The sequence below is a fragment of the Apostichopus japonicus genome, chromosome 20 (genome assembly GCF_037975245.1).
Source record: "Apostichopus japonicus isolate 1M-3 chromosome 20, ASM3797524v1, whole genome shotgun sequence".
NCBI lineage: Eukaryota > Metazoa > Echinodermata > Holothuroidea > Aspidochirotida > Stichopodidae > Apostichopus > Apostichopus japonicus.
In genome coordinates this window covers 23,741,960-23,761,565 of record NC_092580.1, presented here as the reverse complement: position 1 = coordinate 23,761,565, position 19,606 = coordinate 23,741,960, and the positions used below count along the sequence as shown (strand labels likewise).

Below are 19,606 nucleotides of genomic sequence, written 5' to 3'. Positions count from 1 at the left end.
GGATCTAATTCAAGCCTGAATAAACTCACATTTCACATCAGCCCCCCCCCATGTTCCTGGCGATTGCCGGACAAATACCCCCCGGACAAATACCCCACGGACATATAACCCCCGGACTCATACCCCAGGGACAAGTACCCTCCGGACAATCACCCCCCGGACAAAACCCCCCGTGGACGAATACCTCCGAGGACAACTATCCCCGGACAAGTACCCCCGGACATACACCACCGAGGACAAATACCCCCGAGGATAAGTACCCCCAGGCAACTACCCCCGGGACAACTACCCCCGGACATACACCCACGAGGACAAATACCCCAAGGACAATTAACCCCACACCCCAGCAATTACCTCCGGGAAAACTCTACCCGCACAAATACACCGGCACAGATACCTCACCCAGGTTACTACCCAAACAAAACCAGAATACGCCCAGCCCCCTCCCCCCCCCGCACGAGCCTGTTAACCAAGCGGACCTTTAGCTGGTGAACTCTGTAGTACGAAAGCCCATTAGGGCCATGAAGGAAATTTTCCTTATCTTATTCTGTAGTAACTAAGATAAAAATATAACATTGTTAATAACATAACGTGCTACCTAGGAAGATTTATTGCAAATGCCTTTTTTTTTTTTTTGGTGCGTCCAGGGAACTGCTACTCAGAGTAGCAGTTCCATGGAGGGTCGTCGCGCCTTTAATTTTGTGTGTATACCAAATTTGCCAATATACCAAATTTGCGTGTATACTAGTTTTGTGTTTATATACCGGAGCCCCTTGTCGACTTGTCTCGAGTGTGATTTAATCTTCCTTGTGGTTTCGCACAGTGATCAGAGTACAAGAGAGGCAGATTTGTAACTATTACAATCCGATTCTGTTCCCGGGGCCGCCATTTAATGTCCGGCCCCATCCGACAGATGTGAGTCGAGTGAGTCAATTCTCAGCCTTTAGCCACTTTCCGGTATGCTGAGAGAGTGGGTAGCAAGCTGTCCGTCGCCACTGCAGGAGAGCCTTGTCGAACCTAACCAATGAACACAATGAACCCGGATAAATTGCTTACCACTACTATGGAATCAACAACAACTGCAGTAAAGCTATTGGACAACACCGGAAATTGCAAAACCCTCACATTACAGCTTTTGACAGCCAGACTCGAGATGGGAATTGAACCTGATGGGGCCAGCGTCACAAACACACAAAATGGAGGCGTGAAGAGGCGAGGACCTTATGAGACACGTTTGTAGGGGTGGGGACCTTGAGGTGTAGTTTTTGGTACCTCAAAATAAAAATACACGCGCAATGTTGATTGTGTATATGTGACATCACCATGAATTTGGATGCCCCAAATCCCCCAAATTTACCCGAACTCCTGGCGGCGCCAATGATGTAAGTTAAGTCTTGCCTAAGAATGACAACATATTTCACCATTTTGCATCTAAGCACACTTTCGTACAGTAAAAAATCTCTTAAAGGGGAGGGGACACCCCATGAAAAATCCCGGGTAGCGCCAGACGCTACCGGCCTTTGCGAAAAATTTTACAAGGAAAAACTATTATTCTACATGGTGGGCAATTTGTGGGCAATGTAGCAATCACTATAGTTGGCATGTATAATGATTATAACTAGGAAAATTAAGTTGATTTCTTAGATTATCATCATTCTTTTGCAAAGAGAATGACCAGAGAATATTTTTTTTCTTCAAATGGTAGTGACGTCGTGGTATCAAGCATATTTCTTTTCTCATGTTTCATAATATCGTACATACTAATATGAAACCTAACAGGCAATTCTGCTGGCTTAACGGGTTACACCGTAATCGGTTTTGACTAATAGCCCAGCGGTCCATGAAACAATGCAAGGGGGGGGGGGGTATGGATTATGATCAAGCACACCAAACTAGAACGGTGGACCTCTGCTCCTCCCATCTTAAAATGGCGTGCACTCCCATGAAAAAATAGCTAAGAATAAACAAAACAAGGGGAGCGTGGTGGCCGAGTGGCTAATGCATTGGTTTTATATATGATCTCAGGATTGTGGGTTCGATTCCAGCTCTCACCATTATGTTGTGTCCTTGGGCAAGGCACTTTTATCTCGACTGCCCCTCTCCATCCAGGTGTATATACGGGTACCTGTAAGGTCACTTAGGCGTGTGCGCTGGATTCTCGGCAGCCAGCCGGATGACCAGGGATTTAAAGCGCTTTGAGATGGCTGTGCCATATAAAGCCCTATACAAAAACTAACATAACATAACATAACAAAGTAAAATTACCCAGAAAGAAAACTTGAAAATGGTAAGTCGCAATAAGCCGGAATTGTTCGAAGATTAATAATACAGACTAGTGTCACTATAACTAATAGTAAATTAACAGTTACTACCATCAGTGACTAATGCCCACCCCCCCTCCCTCGTGCTTCTCCCACCGCCGTCCCACCTATGTTTCCCCGGGCCTCGGTCCATTGTCAAACACTATCCAGGATATTTAGGGGCTTATATATGAAAAGTTCGAATCTTTTTTAAAGTTGGGAGGAGGTTAAAAGGGCCAGGGCACACGACGACCCTAGTGGTGCCAGTTTAACCGGCACCCTGACCCAATTTTAAATATGCTCTCGCAGTTGCTTGAGGGACTTGGGTATATATTTAGGCCTGCGGAAAACTTAACTCGAAAAAGACCTGCGTATCCGTCGCTGCATCCGTTCCCTATAGTTAATGGCATATGTCCAGGGGGATATTCGACCGGGGGTATTTATCCGGGGTGATTGTCTAGGGGGTATTCGTCCGAGGGGGTAGTTGTCCGGGGGGTTTTTCCTCGGGGTTATTGTCCAGGGGGTATTTGTCCGGGTGGTAGTTGTCCTGGGGGTTATTGCCCGGGTGGTATTGTCCGGGGGGTAATTGTCCGGTGGGTTATCGTCCGGGGGTTATTGACTGGGGAGGGGGTAATCGTCCGGGGGTATTTGTCTGGGGGGTATTTGTCCGGTCACGGTCAGCTATCCGGTGATGGGTAGCCTTTGGCTAGTGAAAACTTCTATCTAGACTTAGAGACCACATTACTTTTGTGATTTAGTGTGTAAGTCAACGTGGCTTTTAATGGGCGTATGCCACCCTGAGGTAATGCCTATAGTGAGCATTGACTGCAGCCTAAATGATGGTGTTAGAACCTGCACTTTGACGTTTATTTTAGACACCATATTTTAGATCACTAGAGAACTTTACAACATCGTCGAAAAGGGAAGGCTTGATATAAATCATGTGTTCATCCCATGATTATCAGATGGACAGGGTGTCATATGAGCTCGTGAAGGCTTACCCGTGGGGTTCGCTAGCATTAAACTAGGCCATCATCTAAACCACAATTCTCTCGCTCGTATACATGTGTGTCAACAGTTATCATGGAAGTGTTACCAAGGAGCTCCATGGTGTGATACCTTCTATGGTGTTACCAGAGTTGTAACTCCCTTGAGTGACAAATCGCTCCCCTCTGAAGACAAGGCTATGATGACATTGAGAGACTAGTAACAATTAATAAACCCACTACATATTTTAAACGTTCAGAAACGTTTTGTTGACACAATCTGTTCAATGATGACAAAAGGACGCTGTCTTTGAGTTCTTCATGGACAATTGTTTGATGAAACAAGAATCTCGATCCACATATATCGATTTCTTGAAGTCTTTGAGGAGAGCTCAGTAAACACTAGATGATCTGAATACGTTCGTACGTACTATCACTATGTTTGATCCAATACAACCATTATGAACGTGTCAACGGTGTGTTAAACCGTTCCTGCTTTAGATCGTGAACATAAAGACTATATGTTGGATCGGCAGACGACATCACCTGAGAAGACATGGAAAAGCTAGCACGCCGAGCCTGATAGAAGAGACCAGAGGTTAAAAAGGTAAAGGCCTACCCATCATAATAATACTAAAAGTTGTAGCATACATAGTTAACCTTTCGTAAAAGATTCACTCTAGTTTGGAACTATATACACAGTGTCGTGTCGTAGACAGCCGTGCGCTGTCAATTTACCTATTTCGAGCCATGTGAAATGTTCTCTCTATTATATTCATAGACTTACAATGACACTTACAGAGTGTTACAGCAGGGAGTTTCCATAACAACTCCCTGGTTACCGTTCGTATCAGCCAAGAAAGATTTACGAACACGGAATAAAATAGCATTACTACTGCAGACAGACACCTATGGAACGGGGACCGCATATTCATTAGGCTACTCAGTATAGCCCATTCTCACTTTACGTATAAACATGGATCTGTTTTTACCTCCATGGTATAAAGCACCTCATACTTAGCGGTCAACTGCGGTTCAAAGGGAAATTTACTGATGTCAATTTACAGTTTTCTAATTCAGGGCTGCCACCCGTTACTATATCATGCGGAATCTAAAATACCAGGATTATTTGCTGGTATGTGTAAGCTGTGTGCTGGAACCTTTTTAGCAAATTTTATTATTTGTTCAATATCATGGTAACAGCATATATACTTACTTGCCATTCAATGGTATCTCGTGATATACTGCTATGTGTGACCATGGAGCTGTTTATAGCTCCATGGTGTGACCAAGTTCGTTCGGGGGTGTTGCAAGACTCGCTCCTTGCAAGTGTCGGCAACATTACCGCGCGAATAGGATTGCTGTAAACATTGGGATGTGAGGGGATGGAAGTTACATATGTATATATATAGCTACATGTAGGATGTATATGCTACATGTATATGCTTTATGTATATGTTATACCGTACACTTATTATCATTATGGTCTTATTTATTCAATGAAAACTTCACAAGAGAAGAAACCTAATAAAGAATTACCAGATATGTTAGTATGCCTTACATGTTGCAGACTACAATCTATAGGTATCATATTACATATGCTACAGAATATGTAGCGTAGATAGTTATTACAATAATTTATATTTAAATGTTGCAATAGACGCTGATTACCGTGTATTTTTTACATTTCATTTTCAGTTATATTAATGTCTTAATAAGTGCAGTTACTAAGGTACAGTGAACGTTTCCCCTCTATTTTTTGTATCATTTCTTCAGAATTAAATGCAATGGCTCGCCACGGTAAGCTTGCACTCAGCTTCGACGGGCTCGCGATAGAACCATATCGAGGAAGTTCCCTTGAGCTCCGCCTAGATTTAAACTACAGAAACTTACAGAAACTACCAGAAGACGTATTGAAACTAAAGGACTTACAGTGGTTGAATCTTAATGTCAATCGCCTACGAGAATTACCGTTCGAACTTCAGTACCTGAAAAGCTTAAAATGGCTCTACTTGGAGAGCAACTCATTTGATTCTTTTCCATTGGTTCTTTGCCAACTGAGGGAGTTGTTCCGGTTATATTTGGCTAGTAATAATCTAAACCGAATACCTTCGCAGATTAATCAAATGATAAATTTACGATTCTTAGACTTGTCGGATAATTCGTTCACTGAGTTTCCGTTAGAGATATGTACTTCGAGTCTAGTTCATCTAGAGAAGATCTTTTTCGATGGCAATGATCTGTCGAGTTTGCCATCACAAATATCTTACTTGAGAGGACTAAAAACACTTTGGATTGGGAATAACAACTTGGAATGGCTTCCACAGAGCTTGTGTGACTTAGAACATCTCGAAGACCTCAAACTCACAGACAATCCACTGAGGACATTACCAGCTTATCTGGGGACAAATGCTACAAAACTGAAGAAACTGCATTGGGATGGATGCCCACTGATATTTCCTATCTTTGAAAGCCTTGAGAAGGAAGGTACGGAAGGACTGCGCAAATTCCAAAGAGAAATCAATTCTAGGGCGGAAAGAAAGAAATTTGTCGAGTTCAGAAAGGACAGCAAAGACTCTGAAGAAAAACCTTGTTATGCTATGAGGACTAGACCTCGAGGTATCGCTGTTATAATTGATAACTTATGCGACTTAGAGGCTCTTAGCAACGGCGAAAATGATCACGAATCTCCCGTCAAAAGCGCCAGAGCGGCAAGCAGCACTGTTGAATCTGTAACAGAGAGTACTAGTAAGTATAGCCTAGCCTATATGTGGGTACACTGATGGGAAACAACCTATAATTACATGCATATAAAATGTTTGGCGGATTCAAATCTGTTCCGCTGTACATTATCAAAACTATAACGGAGGTTCCTGTGAATCAGCTCTTCAGAATTCTCTGTGAAACAGTTGGTGTCACTTTACAGACTTTGAAAACACTAACATACAAACACATATTTTTTTTTTTGTATATATTTTATTTGTTTTAGCTATGTAGCTATAGTAGGAGGACGTTGGGACATACAGGGTAGGAGTCGAAAAGATATTGTTCCCCAAAAGTATCTGTGGAACATTCTATTCACCTCTTTTCTAAAAACTCATTAAAGTGCCATCTCTTTGATGATGACTTGAAAGACACAAAAACATCAATATTATTATTTTATTATTATTATTATTATAATAATAATAATTATTTCACCTTAGATGCTAGATATAATCTAACGATGGTCATATAAATCTACACAAACGTTTACGATCATTTTATAAAAATCTAGAAAAATGTTTAAATTTGAAACTCTTTATTCTCTATATCGTTTCATTTTTACCTTTGTTAACCTCTTTATATTGTCTGGCAAATCACTTGGAACTATTAAGAAATTTACACAGCAGTCTGTTAATTGTTACAATTTTTTCTTTCGACAGACGCACTACGAAGTGTCCTAACAAAGCTTGGTCTGAACGTGCGCGTAATGCGTGGATTGATGTCTTTGGATATAATATCTGCGTTACGCTTTGTAAGCCTGGAAGACCACTCATATTTTGACTGTTTGATCATCTGTATTCTGTCCAAAGGATCTAACGGAAGAGTTAAAGGGCCCGATGGAATATCTGTCAACGTTGATCAACTCACTGATATATTTTCACGAAGCAACTGCCCGACTCTTGCCGACAAGCCGAAGTTATTTTTTCTTCAGATACTCGAACACGAGAACGGAAAAGCACGCAAAGATGATCGATCTTTAAGGAAAGAGAAATCGACGGAATCAAGTCCTTCCGGAGTCGAAAGGAAAAAGATAAATCCACTAAATGACAATAGATTGATCCCAAATGATTCCGATTTTCTCCTTACGTTCGCCTTTGTACCCCAAAATGCAATTTGTTCTGGGGAGGAAAGTGTTTATAAATTCTATGTTGAAAAACTATTTATACTTTTAGAGAAATATGCTCGTAAACTGAACTTACTTGATATTCTTACAACTGTCCACGCAGAAGTCAGAAAGAAGCGAATCAGAACCAAGAACGGCTATGACGTCACAAGTATTGATCCAATCATCCAATCGTCTTTAAAATATAACCTTTACTTAAGTATTCATACTTCAGGGACGGAAAGTAGAACAAAAAATAAATAACTTTACTCTTTCCTCCAAGCATTTAATTGCAGGTGCTTGTTCTTTAAAAAGAATTACAAAGTTCCTTTGTCACCAAATTCTAGCCATTTCATTTCTTTTAAACTGTTTCGTATTATAGGAAAAAACTACACTCTCCCCTTCCTCCCTACCCCTGCCCACTCAGAAGTTGGTTTAATCATCTTGTTACAACCACATCACTTAACGCCGATCACTCAAAGCTTTATATATATATATATATATATATATACATATGAATATATATATATATATATACATATGAATATATATATATATTTATATATATATATATAGTATGCAGTAAACAATAATATATATATATATATAAATATAATATGTAGTAAACCCCATATGGACCACGAAGTAACCCCTACAACAATCATAAATTAGATAAGACTAATTGTGCTTGCCCTTTGACCCTTGTTTATGCAGTAAGCAAGAATGTCCATGTGCTAACTTTGCCTTAATTTATTTTAAAAAAAAATACATGTGCTTGTTTGAAAATTTAGAAAATTTTGTTACTCTTTTTCTTTTTCTGTTGTTGCGTTAATGTGGGTACTGTAACCAGGCAGCTGGTGATTATAACACCTCCCAGCTGTAACCGAGCTACGTCGAAGCCGGATCAAACGTCAGCGATTGACATTTCGTTTTGGCTTGATACAACGCGATATTTGATACGCTATGGGCTGTTTTGGTTCCAATAAATCTAGCATTCAGTTACAACTGCAACCAGCAACTGTATCCATATAAAATAATCTACCACTCGAGTTTGGTAGGCATATCTGCATTTAGATCATTAAGAATGAAGCAAATTCCCAAAATAAATTTGCTGGTCTCCCGATGGTCGTGCAATACATTGTGCTAAAACAATAATATCGAATTGACAGCGAAACTTAAAAGAAACAAGTCGTATCGCTTATGTTTAATAGTAGGAAAGTGAAATTAGAAGGAAGATGCTTAAAGACTGGGACTTACTGTGCCTCCGGATATGCTTATTAGTTTCACCTGTTTTATTGTCAGAAGCAGCTTGTATGGAAACAGGTAAGGTTCAACATTTTGTACATATGTATAAAAACCAAATTATCAGTACATTCATCCATCCTTCCATTCGTCCGTCTGTCTCTATGTCTGTATACATTTTTCTAATTTCTATATTTTTATTGAAATGTTTTATACAATCCTTATTAATCATCATCTGTCTTCTTCTTGCCTAGAGGCAAATAAGGCCTCCACCGAGCGTCTCCATTTATCTCGGTCGGCAGCTGCGTTTCTGGCCTCATTCCAGGATCGCCAACCAGCCCCCTCTCTCTCTCTTTGTCTACTGACCTAATCCTTATTAATACTATAATATAATCAATGTTTTCTTTCTTCCTCAGATCACAACAACGTTACGCCAGCAGAATGTTACACTGTAAACGACGCTTGGCGTTACCATTATGATGATGTATCGGAACTTCTAGACAATTTCACTTCATTTTTAGAAACCAACTCAGACCAAGCGAAACGCTTACTTCACGTATTTGAAGAGATTAGACGAGCTATATTGTTCAACTTGTCCAAGTCGATTGACAACATCAACCGTGTGTCCCTCGTCGGCAGTACTGCAAAGGGTGTCTCTCTTCCAACGACAAAGGATTTGGATGTGATAATTTTCGTCGAATTAGATCACGATCAATTGATCAGAAGATTTGCGATATTGAATAAGATACTTCGTGATTGGTTGCAAACATCAGCATTCCGGCATAGTTACATCACGAAGCAGTATGACGGATTTGTAATACATGCCTTTAAATTTAGAAATGTTGACGTAGATTTGCAGCTCGGAGTTGATATGTCAGAGAAGACAGAAGAATATGATAATGATCAAATACATCACGACGAAACGAGTTATTTAATGGAAAATAGTGACGTAATGATGACGGAAACTTATAATGTTTTTGGCACGTCTAAGGTCACTGGGCAAGTCAAACGCACACTGCGATTTATAAACGGCAGCAGGCAGTACGTATTATATTCAAGAGTTCTAAGTTCGTCTACTTTAGAAGGACTTGTAGAATTTACCGGATCAAGGAGTGACTATTGTCGAGCTATTATTCGATTAGCGAAGCTATGGAGCTCGGTGTGCCATGTGGATGGTTTTAAAAGAGGACGCTCGATAATTATTGAACTATTTGCAATTCACGCCGCCGAACAGACGGAAATTATGAATGAATATCCCGATATAGTCAGTGGCTTTAAATACTTTCTACGATTAATAACAATGTCTGATGCTGTGAAATTATTTTGGACAGAATATTATTCAATTGACGACATTCCAAGGGAACTTCTAAAGAAAACGAACTTTGTAATAAACCCATGCAGTCCATTTGAGGATGTGATTAAGGGGTCTGGCTCGAAAAATCTACGGAAATTGCATCAGCACGCACAGATGACATTGAGAGCATTAGAGTATGCAGACTACCAATGTACTTTAAAGAGTAAATTATTCAGTATATTTAATGTCGGGATTGACGAACAGCATACTTCAGCGGAGTTATGTAACAATGTAGCCAATGTTACAATGCCGACGATGAGTAGGCGAAGGAAGGCTGTTGGATTTATTCAACAGTTTGTATTCTGTCATGGTACATAACAGTAACAGGTTGTGTACTTTAGTAATTTCGTTTCTGTGAAATATCTATCTATTCATCTATCCATTGATCCACAATGTATATAATTTTGCTGTCTTAGTCTAGTCAGTTTCCATAACTCCAGTGTCCTCCATGTTGCCATGGAGAGTAACATATTTACAAACACGTAGAAACAAGTATGGATGCGTAAAATGCAGTTAGGTTACAAATTGGTATTAAATACCAACCAGGCCTTCTGCTGTACTAAATACTAACAAAATATTTTGGCTGACAGCTCGAAAAATTCAGAAATACAGGTTTCTCTTATTCCTTATCGTTGAAACAGTTAAAATTCATGCCGTGACATTTTGGGAATCATGGTTTTTGAGTCTTCATTTACACTACACTTTATACCTGGATTCTGACAGGAGGAACTCTAGTGGTCTCTCATCGTGCATTTATATTGAATAACAATTCATTATATGTATTTCCAAAGATATACAACAGTATTTGAGCATGTTTAGTTTGTTTGGTCTATATTGGTTATTATTGGGTCGTGTGTATTGGGACATATACATGTGAATATAACGTGAGTACAAATTGCAGCACGTGCATGAATAAGGAAACGCGCGGCGGAGTAAATCCTATCGTGGAAACTGGTTGCCGACTGAAAAGTTCATCATTGTCGGGAACATTCTCTTGCAGGCAAGTGAAGTTTGGTAAATTTGGGAACCTTGTTTAATGTGCAAACTATGCTTTTGAGTGAAGCACTCATCAAATTTCTTATCTTAGGCCAGTAAATTAACCCCTAAATACAAGCCCACATGTATCATTTGAATGATGTGATGCTCCCCTCTTGAAAGAAGACAATAAAATATTAATATTTCGAAAAGTTGCCTTAGGCCACAAACCTGTGTTCAGTGTCCTTGAAACGAAGGCTGTAAAAGCAAGAAAAGTTAATTCGTTGTATGTTTGTTTACGTTGATCTATTCAACCAACTAATCATTTATAAGGATATACATATATAGGGTATAAAGCTATATCCCGTGAATATAATGTAAAACTTAATACTTACACCCTAACTGCTGCTTTTACGTCGATTTGATGTGTTATCTATACTACTATAAAAGTTTTGGGTGACCATCGTTGGCCTATCTAAAAATTGTTTGCCAAAGGAATGATCACCTTTAACATACAAAGCTGATGCGAAGACGAACGATCAACATTGTTTGAACTTTGATGATCAAAGGTTTTCAGTTGTAAATAAACACATCATGAAGTGACGAATCCAGGGTTTCTTGTGAGAGGTGGAACCCGGAAAGAAAACGTCGGTATAAACAACGAACGCCCTAGAAGCGTGTGAATTAATCCAGTATATATTGAGGGAAAAAACAAATAGTTTGTAGCCAATAATTCTTAGCAACGAACGATTCGCCCCTGAGCATACCGTACCAGTTTCACCATTGCTAAATTATCTGTTATTTGAAGTTGGTTTGTTTACTAGATAAAGTACACATGCATGATGGCCTACTACACATTGTCAGAAAGAATATTTCTTCGGAAACATTGTTATATCAAAGATCTTTACCTCAGCAGGGTATATGATATATATCCTAGTATGAATACCAATATTTCACCTTGTATGCATGACTATGAAATAATTCCAGATGTAATGTAACGGCCCTTATCATTGCTGAGTTATCATTATGAACAATAACTACATGTTTCAAATATATACTTGTTTGTTTTTTGTAAACTTTGATGTTTACACGGTTAGATCGTTCATTTGAGCGAGTCTGGTCTCTTCTAAAAAATGACTCGCTTTGGACAGACAGACACACAGACATACGTACACACAATAGCAAAGTAAAATGAACAACATAATGATAAGAATTACACATCGATACATCGGATCATGCTTGATGCACATATTCTATTATTTCTGATTTAAACTGCATCTACATGTATTTTACTTTAAAAAGAGGAAAACCAACAATTAGTTATAATTTTACAAGGTTGAAATTTAATAAAAGAGATGAAAAGGGTAATAAAAAAAAAATATTGACTCATTTTTGGATCCTCTTTGTCGATCAGTAATAGATATTAAGACTTTTTTTATTATTTTTCTTTACGAATCGCTCGATCTTAAGTCAAAGTTTGTTGAGAAAATTATAATAACGTCTTAATATAGTATTAACATATATAAGTATTCTACATATCAGTACAAGAGAGAAAGAGAAATGAGATATAATTTGATAGAGAGGGATTCTGTGCCGGCCATTCATTTTACTAACAATCAATATGAAGGATAAACCTCTTTAATACCATGTACCCTCTTGATCCATGGCACGGTTCCACACGCTACTGTCTCCCCCCCCCCCCCCATCTCTCCCAAGCACCTCAGACAAACTATGAACAACAAAAGATGAAGCCAAGCAATTGGCATGGCTTATGCAACAAGAGGAACTTTGCAATGAAGGAGAATTAACTGTTAACACGTATGTGACTCATTCCTTAAATCAAGATACTTTTTAAGAAAAAGTCGCCCAGGAAAGAACCTGGGCACGAAAACCAAACTACCGAACGACTGATCCGCTCTCAACCCCAGTCCCCTTGCATCGGGACTGTGACTGTGTGATCATCGTCGGGTGTGCATCACCATTCCCGTTGAAAGGGAACATATACTAAACATGAATTTAGCCAAAGATGTGACAAATAACATTGTAGTAGTACAATATAGGTCTATATGTAAAGTACCAACCTTTGGATTTTAGACTGTACTAAAACAACGGGACGCTTAGTGGCTCGACTGACTGAATTACAACTTCATAATTCCGTAAATCGGATCTAAAACTCCGCATCACATATGAAACCTTGGTATGACATACAAATTAGTAGTTTTCATCAGAAATATTAAAATCAAGACCACAACCGGCTGAAATCTCTGGTATTTGTGAAGAAGAGACAATTTGAAAGACTAAATTCACATAAAGACACAGCACAGTGAAAAAGGCACAGTATTGATAAGCCAAGGTTTCCAATATTCCCGATATTGATCGCAAACCGATGAAATATATATAATCATTAGAAGTAATAAATATGGATTGAAATATTTCTATTAGAATTTAGAAGTAATGAATATGCATTAGATATTGCAAACTCAATACAAATAAAAGAAGCAATTAGTTTTATAGATTAATAAATTTAAGTAAACCTTGAAAACACTTGAAAATCTTAATAATTTATGAAAGAAATGATATATTTTCATTATGTCTAAGGCAAAAGATTCCTCAAAGAAGAAAGATATCGAAAAGTTGAAGATACACGAAAAGGTTAAGTACGTTGCGAGAAATATGTTTATATTTAGCTTACTAATTAATACAAAAAAACAATGAAGAGTTGAAAGACTTAACTACATGATTATTCCACTTGAATTATTGAAAGACTTTAGTGGGTTTTGTGAGAATCAAATATTACTGAGCGGTATCATTTTTATCTTAGTAATTAACAATTTCACTAATTTACATAAGCTTTAAGAAATATTATCATTATTCAATTAATATTTGATTTACAGACACAATTTTCACGACAAATTAAATTGACTAAAAACTTTATACAATCTTCTTAAAATCGTCTTTTGATCAAAATGCGTTTATAAGCACAAAAAAAGAAAGAAGAAGAATAAAATTAACAATTTCTTTCGTAATATTTCACAATTTATAATTTTGCAGTGGATGAAATAAACCTATTCTATATATATATACAATTGCTTTAAACATGAGCAGCAATATCCAATAAAGGACCTGATGTTTATTTCTTTTTCTTTCCTTTTCGGAGAGACAGGAGCGACAGGTAGGGACTGATGTGGTGTATATGATAAGCTAATAGTACTGCAGATGCACTAAATGATTGTTTATCAACAAACCATTCAGGCATGGGCAATACATCATTTTTCATTTAATGATGTCGGTATCTGCACCGAAGATGTATTTTAGCAATTATAGGAAAAGTCTGATTAAACATGGTTCCCTTTTTTTTTTTCATTTCAGAAGAGTATCTTAATGTTTGACACAGGTAATCGCTTTCTATATTGGACAAAAAATGGACAAGTCGATAGGTGAATTTAGTTCCCTATAACTGTGTCAGTAATGCAAAGTGACCAATGGCCACTGTCTTTAATTGTAAAAAGAAAAATAATAATAATAATAATAATCAAGAAGAGAAAGAAACAATTGTATAGAATATCAGTCCGATATTTGATGAGGAATGTTTGATTACAGTTCGATATAGGTATGTCGTTTTGTCTTAACATCAGTTGCAGATTGGACACATGGCTGTCTTGTATCTTTAACTAGATGCCTTCTTGGACATACTGACGCAGACACAGGCTGCAGCGATGCCGATGATGATTAGGAAACAGAGGCAAATGATGATGATCCACCAGGATGAGGATGTAGTTCCTCCTAACGGAGCATTATTTACAGCATCTACGAAGAAAAATTAAAATGTGACCAAAAAAAATAATAATATTGATGCTGAACATCGAATACATCGCTTATGATCAAATCATAAAGCTAAAAAAGACAATCGACGCTGTTTTGTGGCATTTGCCTAAAAATATAGTTTCCAAAATAATCATAAGTGAGGTCAGTCATCAAATGAGACGAAGTATTTATTCATCATCAAATTTTGAGAGACTTTTGAAAACTTATTCAACATAGTTTTACTGTCATATTGGGGTTATGCAGAAAGTAGACCCCCGCCCGCCCCCGCAAAGCCCCCGCCCCACCCCACCCGCCCCACCCCGCCGCACCACGCTCCACCCCTCCAATATCCATTTTAACTTACTGGATTCGCAGTTCGTGCCATTGAAGGCGTCGGGGCAGGTGCACGCGTAGTTACCGACAAGGTTGATACAGGTGCCACCGTTCAAGCAAGGTTCAGAGGCGCACTCGTTGACAGGATCTGTGAGTGTTAAAAATATCCAAAGGTATAGATCATAACCAGTCAGTAATAACTTATAGCATGTCTACTCCAAGGAAACACCAAGTATCACCGGGGACAGGGTTTTGGGGGGTGACGTTGACGGTGGAGGGAAGGATGAACGGAGCACGGGGAAGGGTTGCAGGTTGAGAAACGAAGAGAAGAGGCTGGTAACATGGCTTGAAATAGCTACTTCATTGCTCTAACAGAACGGCTATATAGCTGAACACATATGAATAGCTTCTGAAAGTGGAGATACTCGAGGTAGGCTACATGCGAGGGAAATGGGGATCGACGCCTGGGGTTAGTGAGTAAAAGTGTTGGATGATGGGGAAAGGAGTTCTAGGAGGTAGCTGCAGCGGTTTGAGGAGGGAACGCAGAGTGACGTAGGGGGAACATGTAAAACACACCAGTTAACTGAATATTGTTGACTCTTTCATTTCCTATGATTTGTGTTAATACTTAAATTCCTTGATCCATGACACTGTCAAAACCAATCAGATAAATGTATTCCTCATGCCCTGTTTGAATGTCCCTTTTTGCTCATTGTTTAAATTTGGAAACATGTATTGCAATTTATTAGATGCTAGAAAGAAATTGTTATTTTTTAGCAAACATATTCTAATCACTGTCGATAGTCACGCTAAGCCTTACGTTAACTCAAACTATGACCATGCGTATATATAGCGATCAAACATTTCAACAATTACAACGCAATGTCTCTAAGTTCTATCGGGATGTTACTGTAAATTAAATAAAAAAAATGAATAAATCAGTGTGACATCCAAATTAGTAGTTAATACCCTCTTGGCAGTCCTGATGTAAGGGATGAAATCTGTCATTGATTGTAATTAACATAATAAATACAGTTGAATGTAAATTAATATATGAAGATGTTGGATGGTAAATAGTATATGAACAGTTTGATGATAACAATATCGCTTTATTCTGTAGAATTTATGGACAGTTGAACAACCTCAATCACTTGCTGTGTATCATAGAAATATATGTAATCGATGATGGATCCACATTCGATATGTATTATGCAAACAAACAGTTTTGAAAACATGAGAAAATAGACATGAGCACAGTCAATCGACAAACAGTCAATAACAATATTTGCTGGATGATAAATAACATTGAGAGGGAAAATAACACTGAAGGTAAAGTAAAGCCATAAAGTGATCAAGATGAAATGAAAATATATTCATAAATTGACCTATATATAAAATATAATATTGACTAATAACATTGACTAAAACTAACAAATCTCGAATATTCCGTCAAATGCCGACTTCAGCGTCACATCGGTGCTTTATTCACTAAGTCGAGTATAGATCTTGCTGTTGGACCAATATAACGTATTGAGTAAAAAAAATGTAAAACAATGCGAATAGATATGACAAAACTGTCGCTGCGTAGGAGAAAGTAGAAATTGTTTGTCTTCTTTTGGAAATATGTGCACATTTGTGAGATAATAACGGAAACCATTAAGGAAACCACATTAAAGAATGTTACATTCCTTGAACCTTTGCCAATTTGTCCGAATATCCCTACCACTGTCCAGTTATTAAGATTTTTACCGCAGTAAACATAGAACTGTCGCACTGTTGCTTTACAAATCAGATATTCAAATGAGATTTATTTTAACGGTGGATTAAGAGCGGTGTTGTAAACACTTCAAGTCAAGTCACAAGTCATTTGATTTCATCGCCATGTCAACCTAAGTCACGAGTCATTTTGCTTTGCCTCTCAAGTCAAATTACAAGTAAAATAAAGTTGTTACTCGAGCTCAAGTCATTTATTTCGAGTCAACAACAATGATAAATAGTGCCATGACGTTTTCATAGAGTTACGGGGGGTCCTATGATGTTACTACCTTTCAATGTACTGCATGTTGCACCTTCATATTCAGCTGCGCACTGGCATATTCGTCCGTTGACAGAAGGGGTGCAAATTCCGCCATTTTGGCAGGGATTCTGCCTACATGTGTTACCTATATTATATGTAAGGAGACCAGAGAAACTTTAGAGAAAAGAAGCAGAATACCCGACATTTTATCATCATCATCATCATCATCATCATCATCATCATCATCATCATCATCATCATCATCATCATCATCATCATCATCATCATCATCATCATCATCATCATCATCATCATCATCATCATCATCATCATCATCAAAGCAAAGTAAGAAGAAAAAAAGTAAATCAGAAATTAATTACTATTTCTGTACAATACTGTAATATCAGATTTATTAAATTTAAGGGAAACAGTTATCATTATTTAAACGATACAATGTGAAGAAAATAGAACAGTGATGATGAAACACAAGTTTGAAAAAGTAAAAACAAACTAATTGAAAGTAACTTACTTAGTGTTCCACATGTCACACCTATGAAGTCACCAGAGCAAGAACAGAGGAATGTTCCTGGACCTGTACCATTTTGACAGATACCACCATTTTCACACGGCGATGAGTCACAGGGTAGAAGGTCTGATAGGACATATTGTAAAGATATTATAAGAATTACAAAACAATTTTTTTCTAACGTGAACGTATAGGTCTACAACACAGCGGTGCACAGCTAGGTTTTCTTTTAGGTTGACCGTTTTGTGTCCTACTATACAAACGTATTTACAGTGCCGACCATGTTATCCATATAATTTTGAACAATGATTAGTCTAGAAATATTTTGCAATATATAAGGATCTCCTTTTCTAAGGAAGATTTTGGAAGGGTTGGCTTTTTTTCTTCAGAAAGAAAGAAAGAAAGAAAATAACAGAAATGTTTATGTCCACTTATGAAGTATTACAACACAACATACTGAACTTTTACATAACTTAGGACGGTAAGAATCTTCATCAAAACACTATATCAATCATCAGAATACTGTGAGAGGCTCTTCAAACTATGGACCTGGTAGCTGGCTATTACATAACAGTGCCTAATACCCCCGTATCACATGACAAAACAAGTGACGTTGGTATAGGAGGGTTTTGTTTTTGGAAAGTTTGATCGTAATTTTATTACATTGCTATATTTGGAAATCTTCACTGGATAACAAATTATTACAAAAGCCTACCCTCATGATTGGTGGCAAATGATTATGATATTTTCGTACCATTATTTAGCAATACGATATCTAAGGATACGAGGATACATATGATAATTACTACAAATGTATACAATGCCAAAATAGCAATGTTGGTTCAATGTCTGAAATGATTGTTCACAGTACCATTTTAAATCGTTAACTGGGAGCTGGAAGTGCTAGCCTCTAAGAGTTATACAAATGAAATATTGATTAAACCACTCAGACAATCCATCGTCAAGACATTAAAGCTTTGCCAAAAATGTTTCTCTGTGGACTATATGATAATTATATCATCGAAGAAACATTATGCAAGAAATAAACTGGGCAAACCTTCCAATATATAGTGGAGTGTTAGCTCAGTGGTTAACGCCGGTGCCTTCCAATCATAAGGTCCCCGGTTCGAGCCACTCCAAGATTAATGTATGTCGTCCAGTTACAGAGTTGTTGACAATTGGCAATTCATAATCATGGACGATAAATATGAATGTAAGAGACTGACTTCGGTCAGCTTGCGGCTTTGATAAGCCAATGATGGCTTCTTCGCGAGTTCTTGCATGCAGGAGGATCTAAAATACATACATACATATATACTCACCTACTTCACAGAGTTGTCCACTCCACTTTGTGGTACAGTTACATGAGAAGTTCGCTGCACCAAGTGTACTGCAACTACCGTTATTAAGACACGGTAGTGGATCACAAGGTGTCAAGTCTGTGTATAAAATTATGATATATGTCCGCAGTGAGAAGAGTATAAAACACAATAGGTTTCAGTGGACATGACTGTTTAGTTAATTCTACTTCTCACAATACGGTACATTTATCAAAGTAGAATAGGCAGTATAGAGATGATGAAGCATGGGCTCCCTCAGAAGTGAGCTAGAAAATATCTAACAACGGCCACCATATTATTTATAGGTATAGCTTACTTTCCTTACCTTTGTCTACGAGCAATAAACAGATGAGCAGATTATGTAAGTTGGATGTGTGTCCCCCAATTGACAGGTTGAAGCAGTAAAATTAATGTTTTAAATCGATGAATGTTACAACGAAGAATATGAATAATTATACGAAATCAAGATAAACATGCTACATCGTTATTACAATTTCGAATGGAAGTTACTGACCTAGATCGCAGTCTGGTCCAGACCATTCGATTTCATCACACTGACAGCTATAGAGTCCTGGACCTTCGTTGGTACAATTGCCACCGTTTAGACAGGGTAACGGGTCACACGGGGTCAAATCTGTGTTAGAAATCAGTGGTTGTAAACCGTTTAAATAGTGATAGCAAGTTACTGCTTCTGATTCTTAACCGAAGCATTTTGTTATTGTACATACGATTACAGTTTTTAATAATGTTTTATTTTCCGATCCTTTGTTGCTTTACACTCAAGTAAGCTATATATACACATCCAATAACAGACTGAGAATGTTTGCATTAAAAATATACCTACATACATACCATATGTCCACA

General features: G+C 37.9%; 3 protein-coding genes across 8 annotated transcripts in view; 2 read left to right on the top strand and 1 right to left on the bottom strand.

Annotated features, from left to right (window-relative positions):
* The first annotated feature begins 3,464 nt into the window (after positions 1-3,464).
* Positions 3,465-7,934, top strand: LOC139961993 (uncharacterized). Of its 2 annotated transcripts, none has more exons than XM_071961766.1 (3): positions 3,465-3,893; positions 5,063-6,034; positions 6,709-7,934. In XM_071961766.1, exons 2-3 carry the CDS (start codon positions 5,074-5,076, stop codon positions 7,413-7,415), a joined length of 1,668 nt encoding a protein of 555 aa, XP_071817867.1. In that variant the 5' UTR covers positions 3,465-3,893; positions 5,063-5,073; the 3' UTR covers positions 7,416-7,934. The 2 variants fall into 2 exon arrangements, with proteins under 2 accessions (XP_071817867.1, XP_071817866.1); XM_071961765.1 differs by lacking the exon at positions 3,465-3,893 and adding an exon at positions 3,970-4,421.
* Positions 7,935-8,326: 392 nt separating this feature from the next.
* Positions 8,327-11,810, top strand: LOC139962227 (uncharacterized). Its single transcript, XM_071962241.1, has 2 exons — positions 8,327-8,474; positions 8,810-11,810. The coding sequence occupies exons 1-2, from the start codon at positions 8,387-8,389 to the stop codon at positions 10,063-10,065; spliced, it is 1,344 nt and encodes a 447-aa protein (XP_071818342.1). The 5' UTR covers positions 8,327-8,386; the 3' UTR covers positions 10,066-11,810.
* Positions 11,811-11,948: 138 nt separating this feature from the next.
* The window catches only part of LOC139962226 (uncharacterized), a 56,150-nt gene continuing 48,492 nt past the window's right edge, over positions 11,949-19,606 (bottom strand). For 4 of the 5 annotated variants that reach the window (XM_071962236.1, XM_071962240.1, XM_071962239.1 and 1 more), the window contains 6 exons: positions 19,257-19,376; positions 18,725-18,841; positions 17,406-17,528; positions 16,905-17,021; positions 14,891-15,007; positions 11,949-14,529 (listed from right to left, as the gene is read on the bottom strand). In XM_071962236.1, the coding sequence (XP_071818337.1) occupies positions 14,390-14,529; positions 14,891-15,007; positions 16,905-17,021; positions 17,406-17,528; positions 18,725-18,841; positions 19,257-19,376 (734 nt within the window). In that variant the 3' untranslated portion in view covers positions 11,949-14,389. The remainder of the gene's footprint in view (positions 14,530-14,890; positions 15,008-16,904; positions 17,022-17,405; positions 17,529-18,724; positions 18,842-19,256; positions 19,377-19,606) is intronic. The other variant, XM_071962238.1, reaches the window with a different exon arrangement.

Bases quoted from the DNA above. Each gene is read 5' to 3' on its own strand.
- LOC139961993 (XM_071961765.1), top strand. From the start codon at position 4,340: ATGTCAATTTACAGTTTTCTAATTCAGGGCTGCCACCCGTTACTATAT. The intron at 4,422-5,062 runs GTATGTGTAAGC...TCATTTCTTCAG, and splicing joins AATACCAGGATTATTTGCTG to AATTAAATGCAATGGCTCGC. The intron at 6,035-6,708 runs GTAAGTATAGCC...TTCTTTCGACAG, and splicing joins ATCTGTAACAGAGAGTACTA to ACGCACTACGAAGTGTCCTA.
- LOC139962227 (XM_071962241.1), top strand. From the start codon at position 8,387: ATGCTTAAAGACTGGGACTTACTGTGCCTCCGGATATGCTTATTAGTT. The intron at 8,475-8,809 runs GTAAGGTTCAAC...TTTCTTCCTCAG, and splicing joins AGCAGCTTGTATGGAAACAG to ATCACAACAACGTTACGCCA.